We start from the raw sequence: 25,240 nt of genomic DNA, 5'->3' as shown, positions 1-25,240 counted from the left end.
ATGGGATAAAATTTTAGGTACATATTTTCAAAATAAATATTATAATCAAGAGGGATTTTTAACAGTATAGAACTATAACCTAAAGTAATCTAAAACTAAACAGAATCCCAATCAAAGTACTAAGAATTAGGTGGAACAGAGAAAACAAATTCTAACATTCATCTAACACATAAAAATACAAAATATTTTTCTAAAAGGATAAAGAAGCAGGCTTTTTCCTGAAAGGTCTCCAAGGAAACTAGGAAGTTATAGAAATTAAAGGCACAACACTGACCCAGTATCATCAAAATGAATTAATAAAACAGTTCTCAAGAAAATAAACCCATATACATGTGACAATTTAGAATATGATAAAAAAGTATTGGTATTTTAAATCCATACAGAAAAAAATAAGCCAATGAAGAAAAGACAGTTCAACAAATGGGAGGAAAAAAAAATGTTAATCTCTGATTCACAAAAGACACAAACTAAGGTTAATCTGTCTCACAAAAGGTACAAACTAAGAATCAGATAAATGAAGGACAGAAAAAAAAAGTCTACAAAAAGAATTAGTAGAAAACTCACGATTTATATATTCTTGTCAAGACAGGCAGAAAACTCAGAAACTAATAAAAGACTGAAAACTGAACCACATCAAGAAAAAAAACAAACACCTCTACATGATAAAAATACCCAATGGAAAATGCTTTAAGGCCCTAAGGAAGTATTACTTTCAACTCAAAATTATACTCCCCACGGGATTCATCAATTGGGTGTTTCAGATATACAGATTAAAAAATTTTTTTTTCATTCCAAACATCCTTTATCAGGAAGTTATGGAATTCACTCCTCTAAATGTATGCAAGAACCAAGAAAGAACAGAATCTAATTAATAAACTAATAAACAGAACTTAGAAGGTAAAGACATCTTCTAGGATGATGGTAATGAGGAAACCTGTAAAGAGCTGCCATACAAAAGACTCAGAATAGAACCACCAGTGCAGATTACAGAAGAGGGGATCCCAGGAGGGTGTCTCCAAGGGGCCAGGGTAGACTTTACAGATCTCAGAACATAATTCTCTTTCTGTAATTTTCAGATTAAGTAGAATAACACAATATATGCATTTTTTTCTTTCAAAAAAATAACTTACACAGATAGCATTTGTAATTGTGGAAAGTGAGTATTAGTATTGATTACTGAAAGTAACTGCTGGAAGGGGTAGAAAATTTTAAGTGTCCCAAGAAAGCCAGGCAAATGGAAAAAGAGGCAGAGGTAAGAGAAGGGGTAATCAAAGGAAAAACAAAAAGCTATGAAACCTATCCATATAGGAAAGATGAGGAATGGGAAAACAGGGTATAAATGAACTAAAAATTATCATATACCGTAACAGAATGATAATATCTACAGCTAGTGAAAGAGAAGCAGAAAGCAGTAGAGTGCTATTGCTATCAACATGTTGGAAAATAATAGAAGAGCGAGCTAAAATATCTGAAGAGAGGTGGAGGGACCACTTTTTGTTACAAGTAGTTTAATATTAACTGTCTAAACTATATGCACATACTTTGATAAAAATAAAAACCAAAAATACATTTTAAACTCCTATAATCAGCAATAAGGACAATTCCAAAGTAAAATAATCAAATCATATAAACAGGCAATGTGAAAATGGCTTATATAGATAGCATCTGAAAAGATGGTAAACCGAGATAAGATTCTAAACCAAGAAACCTAGAGATACATGAATTCAGATAATGAAACACTACAGGAGGTTAAAAAAAAATATGCCATGACTGGGAGCATGAGCACCCTCACATTCCACAACGGTCTAAAGATGGAACCACCTCACATCTGATGAACTCACCTGTGTATTTCCTTTGACACAAGTTCCATTTCTATGGTGCTCTACACAAATACTGACTTAAAAAGAGACGTTCACTACAGCACTATTTCCTATAAAGATCTGGTTAAATAAAATACACTACCTTGATACTATAAGGTTAAAAAATGATAGGGAGAAAGTCTAGAACACTATTAAAAAAAAAAGACAAATATGTATAATGGTATACACACATATATATGTATATCTATGTGTATCTCAAAGAATAAACACCAAGTCATTTACTATGAAGGGAGATGGATTGGAGACGTAAGAAAACAGGGTATGGAATGGTGGACTTTATTATGTACATTTTTTAATAATCACGCCTAAGTTTACTAGGGTATTTTTTTATAGTGAAAAAGAAGTATACGAAAGTTAAACTTTCACTTTAGCATTGACAAGTAGTTCTACTATCAATATCAGAAAACCTGACTTATTTATGTATTTAAGTATTTATTTATTTAATAATTTATTTATTTAATAATTTATTTAATAATTTATTTATTTATTTAAGTATTATGTACTTATTTAAGTATTTACTTAAAATACTTATTTTCACATACCCTCGTACAGTACTGTTCGTCTCAGGATCACCAGGGTCCAGTGTTTCTTTTAAGAAGTTTATATAATGTATCCAAAGGTCAACACTCAGAGGTATTGCCTGAAGTCCCCGGCGATACACCTAAGAAGAAAACAACAAACTGTACTTCAAATATTTAATTATGTCTTAACAGAGAGGCAACACTGTGTTATCCGGTGAACCTTAGAAATACTAATTACTGGAATTTTGTTTAAATAATCTACCATTACCATTTGGGTGGAGGTTGGATAGAACATGGCAATGTTCTGATCCCCACGTGCAGAGTCTTGATCTTCAAAGCGCAGCAGTCCCTGCATTCTGACCGGGCTGTGTGGGCAGGCTTTGGGTTACAGACCATAGGGCACAGACCCATTAGAGCATCAATGACAGCGTCTGACCAAAAATGCAATAAGACGTAGCAAATGTGACTAGCAAACCAACTATATTGTTTGGAAAATGAGAAACAAATGTAAGTGAGAGAAAAGCCCTGCCCTACTTGTTAAGCTGCAGTGTAATACAGAGGCTTGCACTGCAAAGCTTGACAAACTGTAGAGGTTTAACGCACCTGCCAACAAAGAGAGAAAATATTAGCTACAAATGCCACAAGAGTGACAAATGCAAATAAAATACCCTATAAAATCGTTTGACCACAAATCGTAGGTACTGCCAGCCAAAAAAAAAAAAAAAAAAGTCTTTGCTTTGTTATTATTTGGCTTACAGTACCTAATGGAGATAATTTTATTCAGTAATGTACGCACCTCATCTGATTGTTTAATGTTGTCATGTCGTTTTTCAAGGTCTGCATACTTTTTCCAATAACCATAGCAATACGGATAGTGTATGAAAAATTTGTCAAATGCTTTCCTGGCAGCCATCAAGTGATTCTGATGAAAATAAAACAAAGTGTTTAAACGTCTTGAAAATTTCTGTCACAAAAGCATTTATTATTCTTTCTAATGTACAGGCATACCTCAGACGTATTGCAGGTTTGATTTCAGATCACTGTTACAAAATGTGTATCACAATAAAACATGTCACGGAATTTTTTTGTTTCCAAGTGCACATAAAAATTCTGTTTATATTCTACTGTAGTCTACTAAGTACACAATAGTTATTATGTCTAAAAAAAGCAACATACATACCTTAAACTACTTTATTGCTACAAATTGCCAAAACAACTATAAAACAGTAATATCAAATACCACTGATCACAGATGACTATAACAAATAATGAAAAAGTCTGAAATATGGTAAAAAATATCAAACATGTGAACAAGACAGGAAGTGAGCAAACACTGTTGGAAAAACAGCACCAACAGACCTTCTCAATGCAGGATTGCCACAAACCTTTGTGAAAAATGTAGTATCTATGAAGTTCAATAAAGTGCAATAAAATGAGGTATGCCTGTATTATCTCAAATAAAATAAACGGCAGGCTTAAAAACTATACACTTGATAGCTTTGAAACAGAAGGAACTCATTCTGTCCAACAGCAGGGTAATTTTTTTTTAATTTTAGCAATTTTATACACATATACCTACACACACCAGTCTTTACAAACATTAGAATTTGATTATAATACTTTCTATAATGTACAAATGCCATGATAGCTATTTTTTGAAGCTAAAATACATATAATTTAGTCAACTTAATCTGAAAATTATAAAAGAGGCAACTTCAATCACAAAACAATAAGGCTTAGTCTGATATTAGTTGTTTAATCTAATCCCATTGAAATAATTACTAACCTCCTGTTCTACATACTGAAGCAAATATACCCAGCCTGTAAAATCCTGAGGATTACTTTCTACAGTTTTCCAAAACTTTTCATATTCTGGAGGGAAATTTGCTTCTGTTTCCGTCACTGGAAGGTCCACAGTACTTGCTATTTCATTTTCTTCTGTAGTTGTGTTCACATTAGGAGATCCATCGGGTGACTGCTCCATTTCTGTAACATTCATAATCTCAGTACTAAAATCAGCAGACTGCTCTACCACTGCCTCTGAACTGCTGCCTATGTTGCCATTACTGGAATTTCTGTACTCCTCCATGTGAGAGTTCTGCATAGCTGTTTATTTCGCCTTCAGTTAATGATCTGTGGAAACAAAGAGAAACATCTTCCAAATGTTTATTTGGCATTATCAAAGCCATCTTTTAAAAGCCTAAATTAGCTATTAAAAGAATACATTAACTTGATTCTTGAACTCTCCTGTACGTCATAATCAGGTTTAATAGTTTTTACATTATAAATCAAATTCTGTAACATATAAATGTTCCAAAATTCTGCCACTTACTGTTGACTGAGCAAAAACTAGTTCTTTCATCTATAAAACAACTGAATATTGTGCTAGCTCCCTAAAGAAGCAACCATATTGAATTCAATGCTTGAATTCAATGCTTCTCAGCTAGCTAAGAATCTAAAATTTAATGTAGGAATTATATCCTGCTACCAATCCTGGCAAACAGCAACATTTTTAATATCTATCCTGGAGACTACAGGTAAAACTAATAAAACATACTGTGCTAATGGACATAAATGTTCCAGAGGGAAATGCACAACATAGCTCAAGGCAGATTTTTAGAAAAGAGAAGGTGAATACTGTTGAAATATGTTTATAATTTTTAATTCTAGAAGATTTTATTATAGAAGACATATATTATTTAAAAAAATTAAAGAGTGACTTTTAAAGTGATTAAATATTATTAAAAACATATTCATGAGAGAATTCCTTGGCAGCCCAGTGCTCTCACTGCAGGGGCCCTGGGTTTGATCCCTGATTGGGGGACTTAGATCCCACAAGCCAGGCAGCCAGAAGAAAAAACAAAAAAAACACAAAACACTGTACTTATGAAAGTTTTACCACCTGGATAGTTACTTCGTAAAGTCTTTTAAATTATGTCATCTTACAGTTAAAGCCATAAAATAATAAAGAATTATTTTTTCACAATTCACTTCATCTCTTCCACTAACAGTTTAAATGGAACCTGAATCATTAAATTATACGGCATGTCTTTTTTTAAAATTAGGGATTACTCTCAAAACTAAACAGACCATAAAATTGATTTACTCCTAAACTACACTCTGAATACATAAGTAGTTAACGCAGTACAATATAATTTAAAAGAGGATTAAGGCTTTAAAGGTAGTAATTCAAAGAAAGAAATCCAAGTGACCAATAAACATATGAAAGGATTGTAGCTTTGCTAATAAAGCTGTAAATTAAACAATGAGATATCAAACTGGCAACAATTAAAAAGCTCTATCTGGAGGACATTCATGGAAAATATACCAAATGGCAATTGTGCATATTTTATGTTAGATAAATAATCAGTCAAAAAGCATTTGATTAAAGCATTCCCTGGAACACTGTATTATAGCGAAAAGAGATGGCAGTATTAAGTACAGTGCTTTAATAAATGCCGTATCTGTACAATGAAATAATATAAGAAATAAGTGCACCTGTGTTAATATAGAAAGATATCTACTACATTTATATTATATAGATGCTACACACAGATCCGTAAGAATTTATACCAAATAAAATACACTAAAAATATTAGTTGGTGTTAATGGTTGTTCTCCCTATATAACTGGGCTGATGCTTGCTTTTATTCAGCGCGGCAATATACCTAAGCCTGTGTAAGGATTATGAGACTGAAAAGATATCTGCTGCAGAGTTCTTGTAAAGATTTTGCTTTTTTGATAAAAAAGACAGTCAGCAAATAGTGTAGGCTCTACCACTTTATTCTTACCTTGCACGTGAACATATCTGAAACAACCGATATTAACAAGTCAAAAGAACTGGCCAGAAAAATGAACCAACCCCAACATCATCGAACTGCTAACATGCCAACTTTATAATGCAACAGAAAATAAGTCCCTATTTGCTTAAACTATTATCAATAAATGTGTTTTTCTATTACTTTCAGAAAAGTACATTCCTAACTAACCCACAATGCATGAGAATGTTCCATTTTTCCATCTCCCCCCGTTAGCACTAGGTATCAAGAAGCTTAATTTTTGCTCATCTGATTAAAAATGAAAAACAGAAAGTAGTACCTTATTTTGATGTGCATTTCTTTGTCTACAAGGAGGTTGAATTTCTATGTTCTTATTTTTCTTAAATGCTACTTCACATCCTCAGTCCATATTATCCATATATTCTTTGTGTGTGTGTGGAGGGCATCTTTTAGATTGTCATGGAGATTTCAACTCCAGATTTTAAAATGCAGTATGATGGAACTGGAGGAATCAACCTGCCTGACTTCAAGTTCTACTACAAAGCCACAGTCTTCAAGACAGTATGGTATTGGCACAAAGACAGAAATATACATCAATGGAACAAATTGATTTGTTAGACAAATCCATGTACCTATGGACACCTTATCTTCGACAAAGGAGGCAAGAATATGCAAAGGAAAAATGACCACCTCTTTAACAAAATGGTGCTGGGAAAACTGGTCAACCACTTGTAAAAGAATGAAACTAGAACACTTTCTAACACCATTCACAAAAATAAACTCAAAATGGATTAAAGATCTAAATGTAAGACCAGAAACTATAAAACTCCTAGAGAAGAACATAGGCAAAACACTCTCCAACATAAATCACAGCAAGATCCTCTATGACTCACCTCCCAGAATATTGGAAATAAAAGCAAAAATAAACAAATGGGACCTAATTAAACTTAAAAGCTTTTGCACAACAAAGGAAACTATAAGCAAGGTGAAAAGACAGCCTTCAGAATGGGAGAAAATAATAGCAAATGAAGCAACAAACAAAGGATTAATCTCAAAAATATACAAGCAACTCCTGCAGCTCAATGCCAGAAAAATAAATGACCCAATCAAAAAATGGGCCAAAGAACTAAACAGACATTTCTCCAAAGAAGACATACAGATGGCTAACAAACACATGAAAAGATGCTCAACATCACTCATTATCAGAGAAATGCAAATCAAAACCTCAATGAGGTACCATTACACGCCAGTCAGAATGGCTGCTATCCAAAAGTCTACAAGCAATAAATGCTGGAGAGGGTGTGGAGAAAAGGGAACCCTCTTACACTGTTGGCAGGAATGCAAACTAGTATAGCCGCTATGTAGAACAGTGTGGAGATTCCTTAAAAAACTGGAAATAGAACTGCCATATGACCCACCAATCCCACTCGTGGGCATACACACCGTGGAAACCAGATCTGAAAGAGACACGTGCACCCCAATGTTCATCGCAGCACTGTTTATAATAGCCAGGACATGGAAGCAACCTAGATGCCCATCAGCAGACGAATGGATAAGGAAGCTGTGGTACATATACACCATGGAATATTACTCAGCCATTAAAAAGAATGCATTTGAATCAGTTCTAATGAGATTGATGAAACTGGAGCCCATTATACAGAGTGAAGAAAGCCAAAAAGATAAACACCAATACAGTATACTACCGCAAATATATGGAATTAAAAAAAATGGTAATAACCCTATACGCAAGACAGAAAAACAGAGATGTACAGAACAGACTTTTGGACTCTATGGAAAAAGGCTAGGGTAGGATGACTTGAGAGAACAGCATCGAAACATGTATATTATCAAGGGTGAAACAGATCGCCAGTCCAGGTTGGATGCATGAGACAAGTGCTTGGGGTTGGTGCACTGGGACGACCCAGAGGGATGGGATATGGAGGAAGGTGGGAGGGGGGTTCAGGATGGGGAACACATGTAAATCCATGGCTGATTCATGTCAATGTATGGCAAAAACAACTACAATATTGTAAAGTAATTAGCCTCCAAGTAATAAAAATAAATGGGAAAAAAAATAAATAAAATGCAGTACGATTATATTGCATTTCAAAATGCAGTATGAAGCAAAATTTCCCCCCAAAAAGGATAAATTTAAAATTTATTTCAAAATGCAGTATAAAGCAAAATTTTTCCAAAAAAAAGGATAAATTTAAAATGTTAAATCAAGTCAATCTGAAGCTGAATGCCACTGAAAGAATTAGTTATCACCAGGTAACTCCAGGGAGTATTTTTTTAAAAGGAGGTAGAGAAGGGGTGAAGACAAAGGGAAGTGGAGAGAGGTCGGGTGCGGACAGAAAGTTTCCATTACTTGATGCATATCCAGCACTATACTACATTCCTTGCAGAAAATACACAGATAGTTTTCATTCTAAGGCTTATGAACTAGTTGGAAAGAGATCAAAAACATGCAAAGCAATTATATAAAATTTCAAATGAAACAAGTCAAAATTTAGAGAAATCTATTGAAAACCATAGGCATCTAGCAAAATTTTATGAAACACAGAATTTAGTCTTCACTTTGAAAAGCTATAGCTTTTAGAACAACAGAAAAAGAATGATAAATTATTCCAAAACAGGAAATAGCCCACTTGACTTGACAGAACAACCTTTCTTATTAACAGCAGACAAGAAGATGGAAATTAGGAATGGTTCCAAGACAAAGAGATAAGACTGATCAGAATGAAGAGGGCCTGCATTGGGAAAGTGAAATACAAGTAAGCAGGGTAGAACAAGAGGAATTTGAGATAAAATAATAAACAGTCAAATCTAGAAAAAACAGTTTCCTTCTACTGAATTGCTGACTATTGTCATAAACTTTTTCAGGTTTAGCATTTTTGATCCTAGGAAAAGGCACAGAAGCTTTTCAACTTATTTTGGTCTCTTTTGTCCCCTACATTAAAGACAAGACACTACTGAAGATTAATTTCCAGACATAAATTAGTCATTATTTTGTGGTTTTTTATTTCAAAGCATACTGCCAAAACAAACAAAAAAAGATTGTTTGTTGATTCTGAGTCATTTACTACCTGCCCTATTCTAATTGCACACTTAAGTGGGACGTAAGTTTTTTCTGGAATCAGCAAGTTTACCACACCCCTGCAGCATCACAGACTATCAATTACTCCACACCCTGCAATTATAGTGTTATAAAAATTAAGAACATCAGCCTTATCCTCAGGGAGATCATTTTTCTGATTACTTCAAAAATCACAGGACCAAAAGAAAAACACACTAAAGTTATTTTTAAATAAGTTATTCTAACATATACTTCATAATGTGGCAATTACTAACTAGTATCAGTATATTCTTAACAACTACCATTAACTTTGAACTTGTGACATAAAATGGCAAAGGTGTAAAAAAATAATTATCAAAAGGAAGAAGACAACAGTGTGGTACTACCATAAAGATAAACAGACCAACAGAATAAAAACATACAGCCCAGAAATAATGTTGGACAAGGGTTACAAGACTACTCAATGTGGAAGACAGTCTCTTAAACAAATGGTGCAGGGAAAACTGGATAGTCACATGCTAAAAAAAAGGGAGCTAAACCCTTAACTTACAGCATATATAAAAATTAACCACAAGTGGATTAAAAACCTAAAAGTAAAACCTAAAACTATAGAACTCCTAGAAGAAAACATAGGGGGAAAGTTTCATGAAAGTGGACTTGGCAATGCTTTCTTGGGTATGATACCAAAAACACAGGCAGCAAAAGCAAAAACAGAGAAATGGAACTACATCAAACTAAAACTGCTGTGCATCAAAAGACACAAGTTAAAAGGCCAATGGCAGAAAAGGAGGAAACATCTATAAATCTTGTATCTGATTAGTAGTTAGTACATAAAATACATAAAGAACTATAATTGAACAAAAACTCAGTTAAAAAATGAAAACAATGATTTAAACAGACATTTCTTCAAAGAAGATAGACAACTGGCTAACAAACACATGAAAAGATGCTCAGTGTCACTGATTACCATAGAAATGCAAATGGAATTCACAACAACACCTCACACCCATTAGGATGGCTACTATCAAAAAATAAATAAAACAGGAAGTAATTCTTGGCAAGAATGAGGTGCAACTGGAACCTCTGTACACTTCTGGTGGGATTATAAGATGGTGCAACTGATATAGAAAACAAAATGGGGTTTCCTCAAAAAACTAAAAATAGAACTACCATATAATCCAAAATCCCACTTCTGAGTATATATTCAAGCTAACTGAAAGCCAGGTTTCAAAGAGCTATCTCTATGTCCACGTTCACAGCCACACTATCCAAAACAGTCCAAGGAGTAAGCAACCCAAATGTCCAACAGAGATGAAGAAATAAATAAAATGTGATATACACATACAACGGAATATCATTCAGTCTTTAAAATGAAGGAAATCCTATCATATGCTACCCTGAGGAAATTATGCTAAGTGAAATAAGCCTGTCACAAAAAGACAAATGCTACATGAGTCTCCTTATATGAGGTATTCAGAGTTGTCAAATTCATAGGAACAGAAAGCTGATGGTGGTTACGAGGGATAAGAGACGGAGAAGTACACAGCACCACTTGTAGGCGCACTGATAAATGGCTCAGAGACCTCCTCAGGTGAAAGCGGCTAAGAGGTGGTGCCGGCTCGCTCTCTAGTCAGGGCAACCAGGATCCCACATGCCTGCCTTGCTGTGCAGCTTTAAAAGAAAGAAGTTAAGGTCAATTTTATCTCATGTGGTTTTACTACAGCAAAAAAACTTTTTGATGGAAGACAAACTATAAACTATAAACTATAACTGTAACAGCTAAACTATGACAGCTAAACTATAATTCAATTAGAAAAGAGGAAATAAAAGAGACTAGGAATTAGAACTTTCAGTTCTTTCATTACTAGTACGGTAAATATTACAAGAGGTTAGAGGAGGATGAGTCCTACTTCTCTCCCTTAAAAGGATGAGATTCCAGTCAGTCTTACTTTCTTCACTTCGAAAGGAGACTAGCAACACTTAAACTATCTGCTTCATAGGGCAGTTGAGAACATCAGATGAGATAAATGCATGCCAAAGTCCTAAAACAATAAACTCACAAAAGTCAAGATATCACTTCAAACAAGTTCCTGGAAAGTATTATTCAGACTTAAGATGTTATACTTTAAAACTGTCTCTTAGGTGACTCAGTGGTAAAGAATCCACCTGCAATGCAGGAGACCCGGGTTCAATCCCTGGGTTGGGAAGGTTCCCTGGAGAAGGAAATGGCAACCCACTCCAGCATTCTTGCCTGGAGAATCCCATGGACAGAGAAACCTGGTGGGCTACAGTCCATGGAGTTGCGAGAGTCAGACATGACTTAGTGGCTCAACAACTTTAAAATTAACAAGGAAAATAAAAATGAACTGTATAGTGCATCTAGAATTTGTCAGGCAGAGATTTTAGGAGGTGGGGAAAAACCTATTGACTTTTGACTTCAAAAAACTGGTGGTAATCAACACAATATTCATCTGAAAATATTTTATTTCTTGACTTTTCAATTTTAGATCTTTTTTGCTATTTATTAGATAAAATATAGGTTTAGTTATTATACCAAATACACATGCACAACTTTCCTCTCATGTGCTTCCTTCCAATGTACCTCTATTTGGCTGGGGTTAAATCAATATTCAGGTTTACATTGGAATGCCTATGTAAACATTTTTTTTCAAGCTACTTTGTACACTATAATCCCATTTCCTTGCTTCTACCTCTTTATATCTATCATTTTCATATGCTTCACTGCCTTTGAAAACTGACTCCACATCCTTGAAGAGACCTTATAAAGGTCCTTCAAAACAACTGTCACTCATACTTATCAATTCCATTTCCCCTTCTGGTGCCATCCTTTCTGAAACCATCTAACCTTCTGCAACAATTTAGATTTGCTTGTCTTATCTAGGTTTGTCTCTTCATTTTGATATAAAGAATTCTTTTCACTTATCCCCTGGGGTGAATCTCATTTATAACAAAATCTATTTCTTCCTTGATTTATTCCCTCTTGTAAAGAATCATTTCTGTAACTCTGAAAAAAGGTATGTGGGGTGAAAAAAGCCCTCATGATTAAATGAGTATAAAATTCTAGAATGAAAATACTTTTTCTTAAAAGTTTTAAAGCAATTTATTCACTGTTTCCTACCATCTGATGTCCCTGTTGAGAAAATCTGACATTTTTACTTCTTATCCTCTACATGTGACCTGTCCATGGAAGCTTTCAGTTTCTCTGTTTATCCCAGATGTTCTGAAATTGCATAACAATGTGCCTTAAGATGAGTCTTTTCCAATCATTCTGCAAGGCATTTATTTGGAAGGCCTGTTTTAATCTATTTATATCATTCAGTTCTTACGTTCTCTATTATTTATTCGATAATTTTCTCCTCTTGGTTTTCTCTATTGGATTCACACTGCTCAGGTGTTGGAGCTCCTGGATTGATCCTCTACTTATCTTTTCCCACATTTTTCTTCTATTCCTTTCACTTATTCTACTCTGCAATAACCCTTTTACTGAGTTTTTAATATATAAGCCAAATTTTAAACTTCCATTTCTTTATTCTCTGAATAATCAATATTCCTTTTTCACTGGTGCAGCATCTCCTGTTATTTCTATTATTTACTTTAAATTCTCTTGTTCTCAGAACTGTCTCTTCTGAGTGTCTTTGACTACTTGTTTTGGTCTCTCAGTGATCTTCAAACTTCTGTTCAAGAATAAGTATGAGGCAATACCAAACAAACCAGACAAAGTTGGCAATGGGTGGGCCTCCATGCAAGACGGCATTTTTTTCTTTTTTTTTTTGGGGGGGGGGGGGAGTTGCCATGCTGCACAGCTCACAGGACCTTATTTCCCCAACCAGGAATTGAACCTGCACCTTTAGCATGAAAGCTCAGAGTCCTAACCATTGGGAATTCCTAGGATGGCATTCTTTGAGGGTAGAATCCATTAAATGCCAGTGTTCTACACAATTTCCCTTGGGTTATGTTTTGCCAAAGAAGAATGTTTCACCTTGAGTAAGGCAACAAGCATTCTGGGAGCAAAGAAGACAAACCAGGCTTGTGATCTCGCCATTCAACACAGACTTTCTTTCAATTTCCCATTTTCACTATGACCCTTCACCCCTGCCCCACCTCCCACCAGCTATGCAAACTTCTCTGGTTTTACCCTCTTCAAATAATGAACATCCAGTTTTTTGCTGGCTATACTAAATGGAGGACAATTTAGCTGTGAACAAAACAAAATCCTTGTTCTCAAGGAGCAGACATTACAGTGGGGGGATGGAGGCTTTTTTCCCTAAGTAAATTTCTAATATATATGTGGTATCAAGTGCTAAGAATAAAACAAAAGAGAGGATGAGGTAGAAGGAAAGCCAGTCATGCAGCTATCTAGAGGAAGAAAATTACAGGCAGCAGAAAGAGTATGTTCTGAGATAACTGCTTTGCTTGGCATGTTCACAGAAAAACAGATCAGTAAGAGGCAATACGAAAGGATTTACTTAAATATCCCTCAATTCAACTTGAATTCTTTCGAAAATTTGCCATTACTAAGTATATCACAGTAAACCTTCTCATGTAAATACCTATTTTATTATTTATTTTTTGCGGCTTGCAGGATTTTAGTTCCCTGACCAAGGATCGAAACCATGCCCCCTACATTGGGAGCATAACCACTGGACTGCAGGGAAATCCCTAATGTCTATTCTCAAAAAGCAATGTTGGAGAAAAAAAAGCAATGTCAAACTTCCCCAGCAGTCCAGAGGTTAAAACACCCACCTGCTGTGACTTCCTTGTTGGTCCAAGGTCAAGAATCTGCCTTGCAATGAAGGGGACACAGGTTCGATCCCTGGTCAGGTAACTAAGATTCCCATATGCTGGAGCAACTAAGCTGAACCCTTGAGCTCCGGAGCCCGTGTGCCACAACTACAGAGCCTGAGCACCAAACCGAGAGCGTCTGTGCACCGCAGTGAAGATCTCATGTGCTGCGATTAAGACCTAACACAGCCAAATAAATAAATATTCGGGGGGAAAAAAATTCTGCCTGCCAATGCAGGAGACACGGGTTCAATCCCTGGGCCACTTCAATCTCATGTCACAAAGTATTCTGCCCGTGTTTTCCTGTAAGAGTTTTCCCTCACCTCTTTTATAAATAATCTCCCCTCCCTTTTGTTCTCAAAGTGTTTGTTCTGTACCCCTATTATAGCACTAATATAAAAACTGAAATACATTACAATTATTTGCCTTTCCTCCTTCCCTTGGTCACAATGAATGAAGTATCTCTGCTGCTGTCAATGCTCAAACTCTGAACTAATGACTTGGATCACTTCTCCCACCTATCTTCTCAAAAATGTTGCTTCTTAAATTATCTTCATGCTCTCCTTATCAGTTTCTCTTACTATATTAGATTACTTCCATTACCCTTCAAATATGTAAAAATTTCTCTCTTTTATATAACAATTTATAATATACACACTATAACTTAGCTTAACTTATAAAACCACCAAAGGACAATCATAAGCTATGTTGAGGATTTAGATTTTGTTTCAAGTACAACAGAAAGACAATGAAGCTGTCTAAGTTTATCTCTACATCCTCCTTGTTGTTCAGTTACTAAGCTGTGTCCAACTCTTTCCGACCTCATGGACTGCAGCACACCAGGCTCCTTTGTCCTCCATATCTCCCGGAGTTTGCTCAAATACATGTCCACTGAGTTGGTGATGCTATCTAACCATCCTGCCTCTGCCGCCCCTCTTCTTTTGCCTTCAATCTTTCCCAGCATTGGAGTCTTTTCCAGTGAGTTGGCTCTTTGCATCAGGTAGCCAAAGTACTGGAGCTTCAGCTTTACCATCAGTCCTTTCAGTGAATATTCAGGGCTGATTTCCTTTAGGTTTGATCTCCTTGCAGTCCAAGGGACTCTCAAGAGGCTCTTCCAGCACCACAATTTGAAAGCATCAACTCTTCAGTGCTCAGCCTTTTTATGGTCCAGCTCTCACACCTGTACATGACTACTGGAAAAACCATAGCTTTGATTGCATGGACCATTGTTGGCAAGGTGATGTCTCTGCTTTTTATTTTTTAATACGCTGTCTAGGTTTGTCACTGCTTTCCTCCAAGGAGCAAGTGTCTTTAATTTCATGGCTGAAGTCACTGTTCACAGTGATTTTCTATATCCTCCATTTACCCTTAAATTTGGATTCTTCTTTATTACCACTCTGAAATTCTCCCAAAGTCACAATCTCTTTGTTTATAAATCCAACTGGACATGTTCTGACTCATCTTTGTGATCTACTCTTCACTGCATCCAACAGTAACGATGACTTTCTCCTTGAAAGGCTCTCTCTTCTCGCCCCTTTTCTAACATATCACATTCACCTAGTTTTGTTGTGTTTTCCAGTTCAGCTCATTCCAGCTTCAGGCAGGACCTTAGTGTTTGTAGTCGCCTCTGTCTGTCTGCACTGCGGCCCCACCTCTCTACCCCACCCTCACACTCCCACTCAAAGCCTTCAACTTAACTGAAGCCCACTAACTAATCTGGGCAAATTTAAACATCCCTGACTGAAAAGTATTCCCAGGCCCTCCAAATTAGTTAATTTCCCCCAATGATGCTTCCACAGCATTCTTCCATGGCACACAATCACATCTGTGATACTCATTCGATGTCTTTTCCTTTCTAGAGTATAAATTCCTTCACAATACGGCTCAGGTCTACAGTACACAGGGAGGTATAACACACACTTAATCCACTGCATCGTAAGTAAAAAAGCATTACAGTCCTTACCCTTCCCACCCAGAGTCCTAAACCTAGCTTATTACTTTCATAACAATTGGGAAGTTGTATAATAAAACACTTGGGTTAAAACCTGAATAGAACGGAATTAAAAATCTGGTCCAGTTACTCCTTAGGGAACTTTGAGCATGTTACTTAACCTCTCTAAGCCTCATGCACAAATAATCACACATACCTTGCTATAAAGATTAACTATCCTCTTCATTTATATTGTTATGTTACAGTATAATTATCTCCCCTTTTGAATAATGTTTTTCAAACCTCAGAATGCCTTGCACCAGCTTATTTTTTTTTTAAATACAGAATAGAAAAAAAAAATCAGAGTGCATTGCACACATTAAGGGCATACTGTTGAAATACACCCAGGATCCAACTAGTAGATTATGAAATTGCAATGTTACATGTACATATTATAGGCTGCAGTCAAAAAAATGGAAAAACATTGCTAATAAATTATTATTAGTATATTAAATTCACTGAGAACAGGGTCCCTGGTTTTGTTCACTACTATATCCCTAGAATCTGAAAGTGTCCAGTATACAACAGCACAATAATTTTTGAACGACTGAGTGGTATATCTGGTACAAACTTAACTTTTCAAAGGGTATTAATCCAACAGTATTCCTTATTGTCATTTACAGAGGATAACACATGCTCATGCCATTCTCTCAGAATAACAAAAATTTCCTTCTGTTCTCAACTCACGCCTTTTTACTACTTTGCACTTTCTTATATAAAACTATGAGATGCATGAAGTACACAAGTATAAGAGAAAAATGATACATTAAATGTGAATAAGCAGTAGATGAAAAAGTACAGTTCTACATCATACATTTTTAGTTTTAGTTCAGTTATGAGATAACATTTATCTAAGATTCAATATACCATCTTAACATTTAAAAGCTCTTTTGGAGGATGACTTAATTTTTAATTAAACTAAAAATGAGAAATACTCAATTAAAAATGAGAAATCTGATCTATTACCTTAATCTCTTTATAGGCATTTATGCTGACAGAGGTATTAAATAGAACATATAAAAACCTGAAGTCATTACTAAGGACTGAAAGCCAGGAGTTTGAGTACTGCAAATCAACTACCTTTGCAATCCTTAAGTCATTCTGTGCTTCATCCACAGATAAGCCAATCTGAAGACTCAAAGTGTTTGGGGAAAAAAGAGACTATCATAATCACTGGCTTTGGCAACTGTTTTCAGAGGTTGAGCAGAATGTTTATACAGATTGACCTTTTTAAAGTTTCCATATATTAAGCACTTGCTACGTTCCAGAAATTGGACTTTATTTACATAAATGTTTGCACCGTCTTCATATTTTGGGGGAAAATAAAAATCACCATTTGGCTGGAATTATTTTCTTCCCACTCTGGCTACTTTTCAAAAAAAATTTTTAGATCCTGTATTTTACGGGGTATTATTTGCTAGCATACCACAGAAGGGTCTCTTCTCTCTCCTCTTTTATTTACATTATTACATAAGACTGATACAGCTTCCTGTGCTATACAGTAAGAACCTTGTTGTTTATCTATTTTGTACATAATCTTTTTTTTTGTACTAATCTTTCTTTTGAAAAAAAGCTACACATACTTTCTATCATTTGATTTATAAGATTCTTTTTCGTATTCAATTATAGGTAAGCAAGTAAAATCACTTCCAAATATCATGACACCAAAAAAATTCGCTTTTCAATTCTCACTTCAAATATCTCATACTACCTACTAATTAGGCATCTTTGGTAACCCCTAATTATTCCAGAGTTCACAATCTTGAGAACATGTCTTCTTTGGCAGAACTCCTTTCATTAACATTATTCCTACCAGCGACCAAACAGTGGAAAAGTTCCAACTTCTGCAACTTTAGAATGGGGGGAGGGGAAGAATACACCTGACCTGATTTGCTTATTTTTTCAATCCATTTACTAGCTCTCAGAACCCAAAATACTTAAGTTCCAATGCTTTTTCAGGCTTCAACCTTTACAACCGTAAAAAAGTGTAAAGTATTTCTGAACAGGAATATTAAACTTAAAGGTAATATTTTAGTTGGCATAAATATAGTACATAATACTAACTAAAGATGTGATTTTTAGAACGAGAAAAACAGCAGTGTCGGTCTCTGGCTACAAAAGATAAAACACTGGTTTCCTGCTTCCATCCTATCCTGCCAAAAGCTTTAACTGATCTTCGGGGTGCTGTGACTCAAGAGTCCCAGAGTGTGGCTTCAGTCAGAACGCGAAACGCACCCTACAAGGGGCCTAAAAGTTTTACCCAATTTGTATCACATCCTCCCAAACCTCTTGGTCCCTTCCACTTCCAGTCGTCCCAGCCACACTGGTTCCCAGCTCTCGCCAAAGCATGGGCTTTAGACTTATCCCCAAAGCGCTTCCTAAACCCAAGTTGAGGCCCACAATTCCCCGCCCGTCCTAAGACGCCGGCAGAGAAACGTGTGGTCTAAGAAAAGAAACCTCGCACTGCTCCACCCAACAGGTGGGAATGAGAAGGGATGGACAGCTGGGCCGCGAGGCCAAGTCAGGCCTCAAAACAGGGCTGGAGAGGGAGGCCGCAGCCCCAGCGCGGCCTGAAACGAGGCAGGCCCCTTCCCGACCAGCGTATCAGCACGCCCCCCCACCCCCCACCCCCGGCCAATTCCAAGGCGCCCGCCCCAGCTGACCTGACGACGGATGCCACTGAATTCCATGAGCCACAGTCTGGGCCAGCTGAGTCGAAGATGGCACTTTAACAGTCTCGGTCCCCACAAACCCAGCAGTCGCCACCAGCACCACAGCCTCCTCGTCGAGAGCGCGGCGCGCATGCGTCGGAGCCCCCGGAGGCGAGGGGGTCACGTGGTTGCGCAGCGCGCAGGTCTCGCCCTCCGCGGGACGTGACCGGGCAGGCCCCGCCCCGCGGCCTTGAGAGCCGGGCCGCTGCTCCCACCAGGCGTTGCGTCTGCTTGGACTTCCCAAGCAGAAAGCGGGTGTTTAGGGTTTTTCGTACCTCAGATCCTAAACACAGACAGCGCCCCGCCCAAGAAAAATGCTGTTATTCTTTTTTGGGCAAACAGCTGCCGAAACTTCACCCCTCTACCTAAACTTCAGCCTTAAACTCATAAATCTCACGATGATATTTGGACTCTGGGTCCACCCAGGTTCCTGCAAGTGAAATAACAGTGGAGTTAGGGGCCCGAGGAGCTGATTGTTCAAAGGATATGTAAGATTATTCCCCCGGCGAATGAAGTCTGCGTTATTTTGACAAGCTTGGCGGTACTCTTCAGTTGTGCTTCCATACTAAGTTTAAAAAAAAAAAAATTTTTTTTTTTTTTTTTTTTTTTAAAATCTGGCTTTTCCTGTTTTTGTTTCAAGATTCCTGAATTAACCAACCATTTACCAGGCAATCTCTTGTTCAAGATTCAGTAATATAACAACTGGGCTGTAACTTCCTCCTCTGGAATCTGACTGCTTCCCCAAATAGGGCTCTGCAAGATGATGTTTCCTGTTATCATAAATCCCTTCACCAGCCGGGAAGTTTTTCATTATCCACAGTATTCACCTGACCTCTCTTCAACCACCTTCAAGCATCTCAACAGTTTTTTTGCAGGGAAAATGCTTCCACAACCAGCATGATGCAGAAAATGCTTTCCAAGAATTCCTTGAATTTGCATGCCAATGCAGGAGACACAGGTTCTATCCCTGGGTTGGGAGGATCCCCAGGAGAAGGAAATGATAATCCCCTCCAGTATTCTTGCCTGGAACATCACATGGACAGAGGAGCCTGTTGGGCTGTAGTCCGGGGGTTGCAAAAGAGTTGGACATGATGTAATGATTAAACAATGAGCATCAATTAAAAAATTTCCTTTTTGTTCATGCCAGTTGGGTTATTTTTTCCCTTTTCTCTATCTTCCCTTTCCTCTTATCCTCTTGGTCACAGACTTGGTAAATTAAAACTGCAATTTAAATTCAGAACTCTCCCAGGAATTCCCTGGCAGTCCAGTGGTTAGGACTCTGCGCTTTCACTGCTGGAGGCCTGGTTCAATTCCTGCTGAGGGAACTTATATCCCACAAACCTGGCAGTGGCAAATAAATGAATGAATGAATGGATTCAGAACTCTGCCTTCACAGTCAACTTCTCTCACAGGGGTCCGAAAGCATTACATTTCTCTCTTCCTCACCAACTGCTTTTCCTCGGAGCATTCGCCATTTCAGTTAATGGTATCAGCGTCCACGTCTCTAGAGTGAGAAACTTTATAAACTTTGACTCCTTTATGTTCCAAATCTAAGTATGTCATCAGCTTAGTCAAGCCTGCCACGAGAGTACCTTTCAGACCTATTCTTTCCATTCTCAGTGCTTCTCTTCTTTAGACCTTTACTGTCTAGAATCTGGCTCTGAGCCCTGCCTAGTAAGTAGATCACTACCCTCTTTCCTGCTGAAACTTGTGGTAACCTCCCAATCTTTTAACACATCGAAAAGGCATACCTTATCAATCCACTAGGCTGGAACATTTGATGAAGTCCATTTGCAACAGGATGCCTTCAGATGGGTGTTTCTGTCCAGCTATGTCTTCTACTGGTTGACTTTTCTAATTTATTCAGCACAACCCTTGAAAACATTGCTCCAGAATATACTTCAAACATATATATAACATTCAACATTTTATTCAAGTACTATTTATTCAGCGCCCAGTATAGGCCAAGGCACACAAGATACGCAGGGGTGAACTGCACATTCAAGACTGGGTCATAATTTGGTACCACACCATTGTCTTAATTTTACATAGCAGTGAATCATGCATTCCATGCTCCAGTATTTAAAACGGCAAAAAAAAAAAAAAAAAAAAAAAGACCATTTTGCTAAACCTACGATTCACTTTAATCCCTTGAAATCTGTTTACCCCATTGTTGCCCACAGAAGAGTTTAAGGATGAATTAAGAGTTTAGGTACTCTTTTACAGTACACATTATGAGATTTTAATTCATTAATGTTAATACAGTACTTAAACGATTTTCCCTTCATTTGATCTATTTAACCTAACCAGCAACAAAGTAAGTAGGATTAGCTTATTTTGGCACTAAAGATTTCTATAGGTTTCTGCCCTTCTTTCCTCAACTTCATTTGCTGCTGGGAAAGTTAACTTTGCGTAGAATTTGAGTTTACAAATGCCTTCTCATACATAATCCCATGTTAATTTTGTACCTCACCCCAACCGCAGGATACATGTAAGGTTTAACAAGTAATAGTAAAACTGGGTTCCAAATCCATGGTTTCTAAATCGAAGCCTAATGCTCTTTAGAATTTGTTGCTTCCATTTCTTCTCATCTTCCTTCTAGTCATATCACTACTTTCCTAAGCACTTTTTCACTACTTTGTCTCTTTCTTTTTACCTTAATTTCAGATTTTATGCAATTTAAATTTTATTACACAGGCAATACATGTTGCTCATTTCTGAAAAAAAAAATAAAAATTGCAGAATAGTACACTGAAAAAATTAACTTTTTATCCAGATATGATCAACATTATTCTCATATTGGTGTATACAATTCCAGTTCTGTCTTGTGTGTGTGTATATTTAATAAATAGAGACACTGTATGTATGTAGTCAGGCTTTTTTCCTTTAACATATTGTGAACACTGTCCTGTGGTTAACATATTAAATAAATATATGCTATCAATTCTGTTGGGTAAATATGCCATTTAAATTCTTTTATTTTTTTATCTGCAGTGCTGGTGGGGTTAGACTTTATCACTATCACTGCTTGTAAAAAAAAATTCCTTTATTTCAATTTATTTACACCTTCAGCTTTTCTTTAGTTCTATCAGTCTCCAATTCTTTTTGACTTCCAGATTGGTAACAATTCTTGGCAGTAGAATGCTAGACTTCTGCATGCTCAGTATCAATAAATTGCTAATATACAGAAAAATATTTAAGGTGTGGAATTCTGTTATGGATATTTATAACAAAAACACACAGATTGCATGAAGTTTCCACATTATTAATAGTCATATACTTACTGTACTTTTTCAATGCAAAATTAAAACTCTTATCTACTGAAAATAATGGATGACTAAGTTTATGCATAAAGTAGTGCTCTTCTTTGGCCTCAAATCTAAAATTTACCTTCAATATGTCCAACAAGCAGTGTAACTTTAGTAGGCACATTTGCAATGAAACAAGGGCAATGGTCAAAATTAATAAAATTTAAGAATCTATAACTATTTTAATAGTAAGTATCATAAAGGGTGAAGCAAAATTTAATGATAATTTCAGAGTTACAAGTGAAGTCAAAAGTCTAGGCCAGGTGCTTTGGCAAACTACGTCAGAGGCCCAAGCTAAGAACTTTTTTATATTTCTAAAGGATTGTTTAAAAAAAAAAAGAAGAAAAAACAAGCAAACAAAAAAAAAAGCGCAAAACAAAGAATATGCCACAATCTGTGGCTTACGAAGCCAAAAATATTTATTTTCTGGTGCTTTACAGAAAATGTTTGCTAACTTCTGACCTAAATAATAGGCATATAATAAAATACATTTAGAAGAAAATGAATTTTAGATGTAATTATAAAAGTGCATATAAATACAGGAAAAGCAGCCACATCTTTCCTTTCAGATTAACTTCAAACTTTTTTTTTACTATTGTGCTCAGAAATTACAGATTAATACAAAGAACCACAATTTAAAAAGTAGCCAAATACATTAGAAATGTATACATTTGTTAATGACACAAGAAGTGAAAAAGAATGAAGATAGTCTACAATTGTAATAAAGTGATCTTAGAGTAAACTACAACATAGAATCACAGAATTTTAGAGCAAAATGGAACCTTAAAAATCATCTAGTCTAGTCTTCACAGGTCAGAGATGAGAAAACTGAGGACTGTATCTGGCAAGTGGCTTGCGCAAGTTCACAGAGAGAATTTTCTGTAAAACTATAACGCAGAGATAGGTCAAAATTGCATCAAGTATAACAGGTGAAAGTGATAGGTCAATACCTAATATATATATTTCCCATTTTAATATACATTGAAATTGGAAAAATAGGACACCTCTCACACATCTACAGAAATAAATCCTTTTATTATATAACATTCCTTTTCTAAGATGCATACAGTACTTGTAGCCCAAGAATTCTGAGAAAAGCTAGAGAAGACCTGGCACTATACTTGAGAATTATACAACTGGGCAAAATAACACCTTTATAAATGTCAGGACATATAGAAATAAAATTTAGTGTTTGCACACAAAAATAGGGAAGTTACATTCAACACGTTTTCTTAAACGTGCATTTAATGTTTAAATGTTTTCTAAAACTTTGGTCATCATGCTTTATTGTAACTTGTAAAATTTCACAATTATGTAGATGATTAAACTCAACTGGTAAGCAAATATTTCACTTAACACAGCAGCAAAAGCAAGCTAATACTGCACAATCATATTAGCAGACTGATTTCAGAAATACATGTTTTTCACAAATAGCACATAAAACATAGTTTGTGACAACATAGTTCAATGACTTTTCTTCCACTTCATAAAACAAGGCTGAGTAATGAGACATAGCAAAACATGATTACATAACAAAAAGTATATTTTTAATTAAAAGTCTAATTGTACATATAGAGCAACAAACTGCAGTTTCTACAGAATAGTGCAAATAAGCGGGACTTTTCTCAAAAATATTAAAACTTTTTTTGGATTCACTCCACATGCCTCAGATTTCATGAGCACTAGATTATATTATTTTAGATTTTTGTGTGATGGGTGCAAGTGATAGGGTTGATGTAGGATGGATGTGTACTCATAGACTGCAAATAAAAATAGTTATTGACTTAATTACTGGAAGAGAAGCGCAGGCACTGAAAACCTAACTTTAACAAACTTCCATTTGTCATCATGTAAACAGTTTTGTTCATCATATTTCATCAAAGACTCATAATTCATTTTAAATTGTCATATCAAGCAATTCTTCTAAACTCTTTTTTATATGTGATGGTTGAGATGCAGCCTGATTTAAGAGATTCTGACCCATCTGTGTAAAAAGTGCTTTTGATAATTTAGCTGTGGCTGTTCGTATATTTCCTCCAGCTCCAGGCAAAGAGCCACTATTTGTCATGTTCCCTAAGAGATGCCATAAAACAACCAACACTTTCTGTTCTGTTGCATGGGGCTTCCTTTGATAAAGTTCCATAACAATATCTGAAACACAAAAATAGTAAACAGTGAGGTTTTTTTAAAAACAAACAAATTCAAGTTCTGACAATTAAAAAGCATATAAAATAAACTAGGCTTCTTCCCTGACATTCACGCTAAAATGTTCAGCATCTTAAAAAAAGTAAGGCCAGAAACTTTACCCCCAAAGATTGGGATCTTCAAGTATTAGAAATCTATATATGACAGGCAAAAGCAGTAAAAACAGAAATCAAACCAAAAATTCATCCCAATGTTTTCCAAATGTAGTTTAATCAAGACATACATATTTAAACTCCTGGACCTTTCATTAAACACAATTTGAAACAGCAGTTTTCTATGTGTACCAATATTTGATTTTAATACATTTTATTGATCCTATTTCTCCTAACAAGACTTTTTTACTGGGGTGAAAAAGGAATAAAATTCTTTTGAAGAAAATTTTTGGGGTAAAAGTTTTAAAAGGTCTTTTTACAGATGATTATACAATTTATTTCTGCTTCATAGATAATGATATTGAGCTTAGTAGCTATCCTAAAATTGAGTTGAAATGCCCATCAGCGTATCCTTAATCAACTATTTCTTAAGAAATAACAGTTTAAAAATCTTTACCAGCAAGCTTTTCAGTCATATCCTGTTTTGCCTTTCCATTTAAAAACTGGGCTTTTGTGCAAAATGGCTGTAGAAGTAAGTAATTATCTAAAAGAATAACACATAGACACATTTTTAAACAGTTATAAGATCTTATTTATTTTTCATTACATAGCATTGAAAGGAAAAAATCATGTAAATGGATGAAAATGTGTTAGAATGATTTAATCTACATAGTTAACAACTCTTAAAAATTCTCGATACAACCTTAATACAGTAATATTCTTACAGCAAATAAAAAGTAAAAATACCTCACAGAATATTAAAGGAGCTATCATATGGCATAAAAAAGAAAAAGAACTACCTATCTCTTAGGCATCTTATTCCAAATGATAGCATACAGGTTTATAAAAAAAAAAAGAAAAGAAATAAAGAATTG

General features: G+C 35.8%; 2 protein-coding genes across 10 annotated transcripts in view; both read right to left on the bottom strand.

Annotated features, from left to right (window-relative positions):
* Positions 1 to 18,854, bottom strand: part of PRPF39 (pre-mRNA processing factor 39) — a 35,390-nt gene extending 16,536 nt beyond the window's left edge. Inside the window, exons 1-4 of one of the 5 annotated variants that reach the window (XM_065906898.1) lie at positions 18,713 to 18,854; positions 4,188 to 4,534; positions 3,198 to 3,323; positions 2,423 to 2,541 (exon numbers count right to left, since the gene is read on the bottom strand). In XM_065906898.1, coding sequence (XP_065762970.1) covers positions 2,423 to 2,541; positions 3,198 to 3,323; positions 4,188 to 4,505 — 563 coding nt within the window. In that variant the 5' untranslated portion in view covers positions 4,506 to 4,534; positions 18,713 to 18,854. Of the gene's footprint in view, positions 1 to 2,422; positions 2,542 to 2,669; positions 3,326 to 4,187; positions 4,535 to 18,712 lie in introns of those variants that run through there. The other 4 variants (XM_065906900.1, XM_065906901.1, XM_065906899.1 and 1 more) reach the window with 4 other exon arrangements.
* A 4,230-nt stretch (positions 18,855 to 23,084) lies between these two features.
* Positions 23,085 to 25,240, bottom strand: part of TOGARAM1 (TOG array regulator of axonemal microtubules 1) — a 76,170-nt gene continuing 74,014 nt past the window's right edge. For 3 of the 5 annotated variants that reach the window (XM_065906272.1, XM_065906275.1, XM_065906273.1), the window contains 2 exons: positions 24,823 to 24,909; positions 23,085 to 24,219 (listed from right to left, as the gene is read on the bottom strand). In XM_065906272.1, the coding sequence (XP_065762344.1) occupies positions 23,966 to 24,219; positions 24,823 to 24,909 (341 nt within the window). In that variant the 3' untranslated portion in view covers positions 23,085 to 23,965. The remainder of the gene's footprint in view (positions 24,220 to 24,822; positions 24,910 to 25,240) is intronic. The other 2 variants (XM_065906277.1, XM_065906274.1) reach the window with 2 other exon arrangements.

The sequence above is a fragment of the Muntiacus reevesi genome, chromosome 15, assembly GCF_963930625.1.
Source record: "Muntiacus reevesi chromosome 15, mMunRee1.1, whole genome shotgun sequence".
Taxonomy (NCBI): domain Eukaryota; kingdom Metazoa; phylum Chordata; class Mammalia; order Artiodactyla; family Cervidae; genus Muntiacus; species Muntiacus reevesi.
This window is presented reverse-complemented; position numbering and strand designations above follow the sequence as displayed.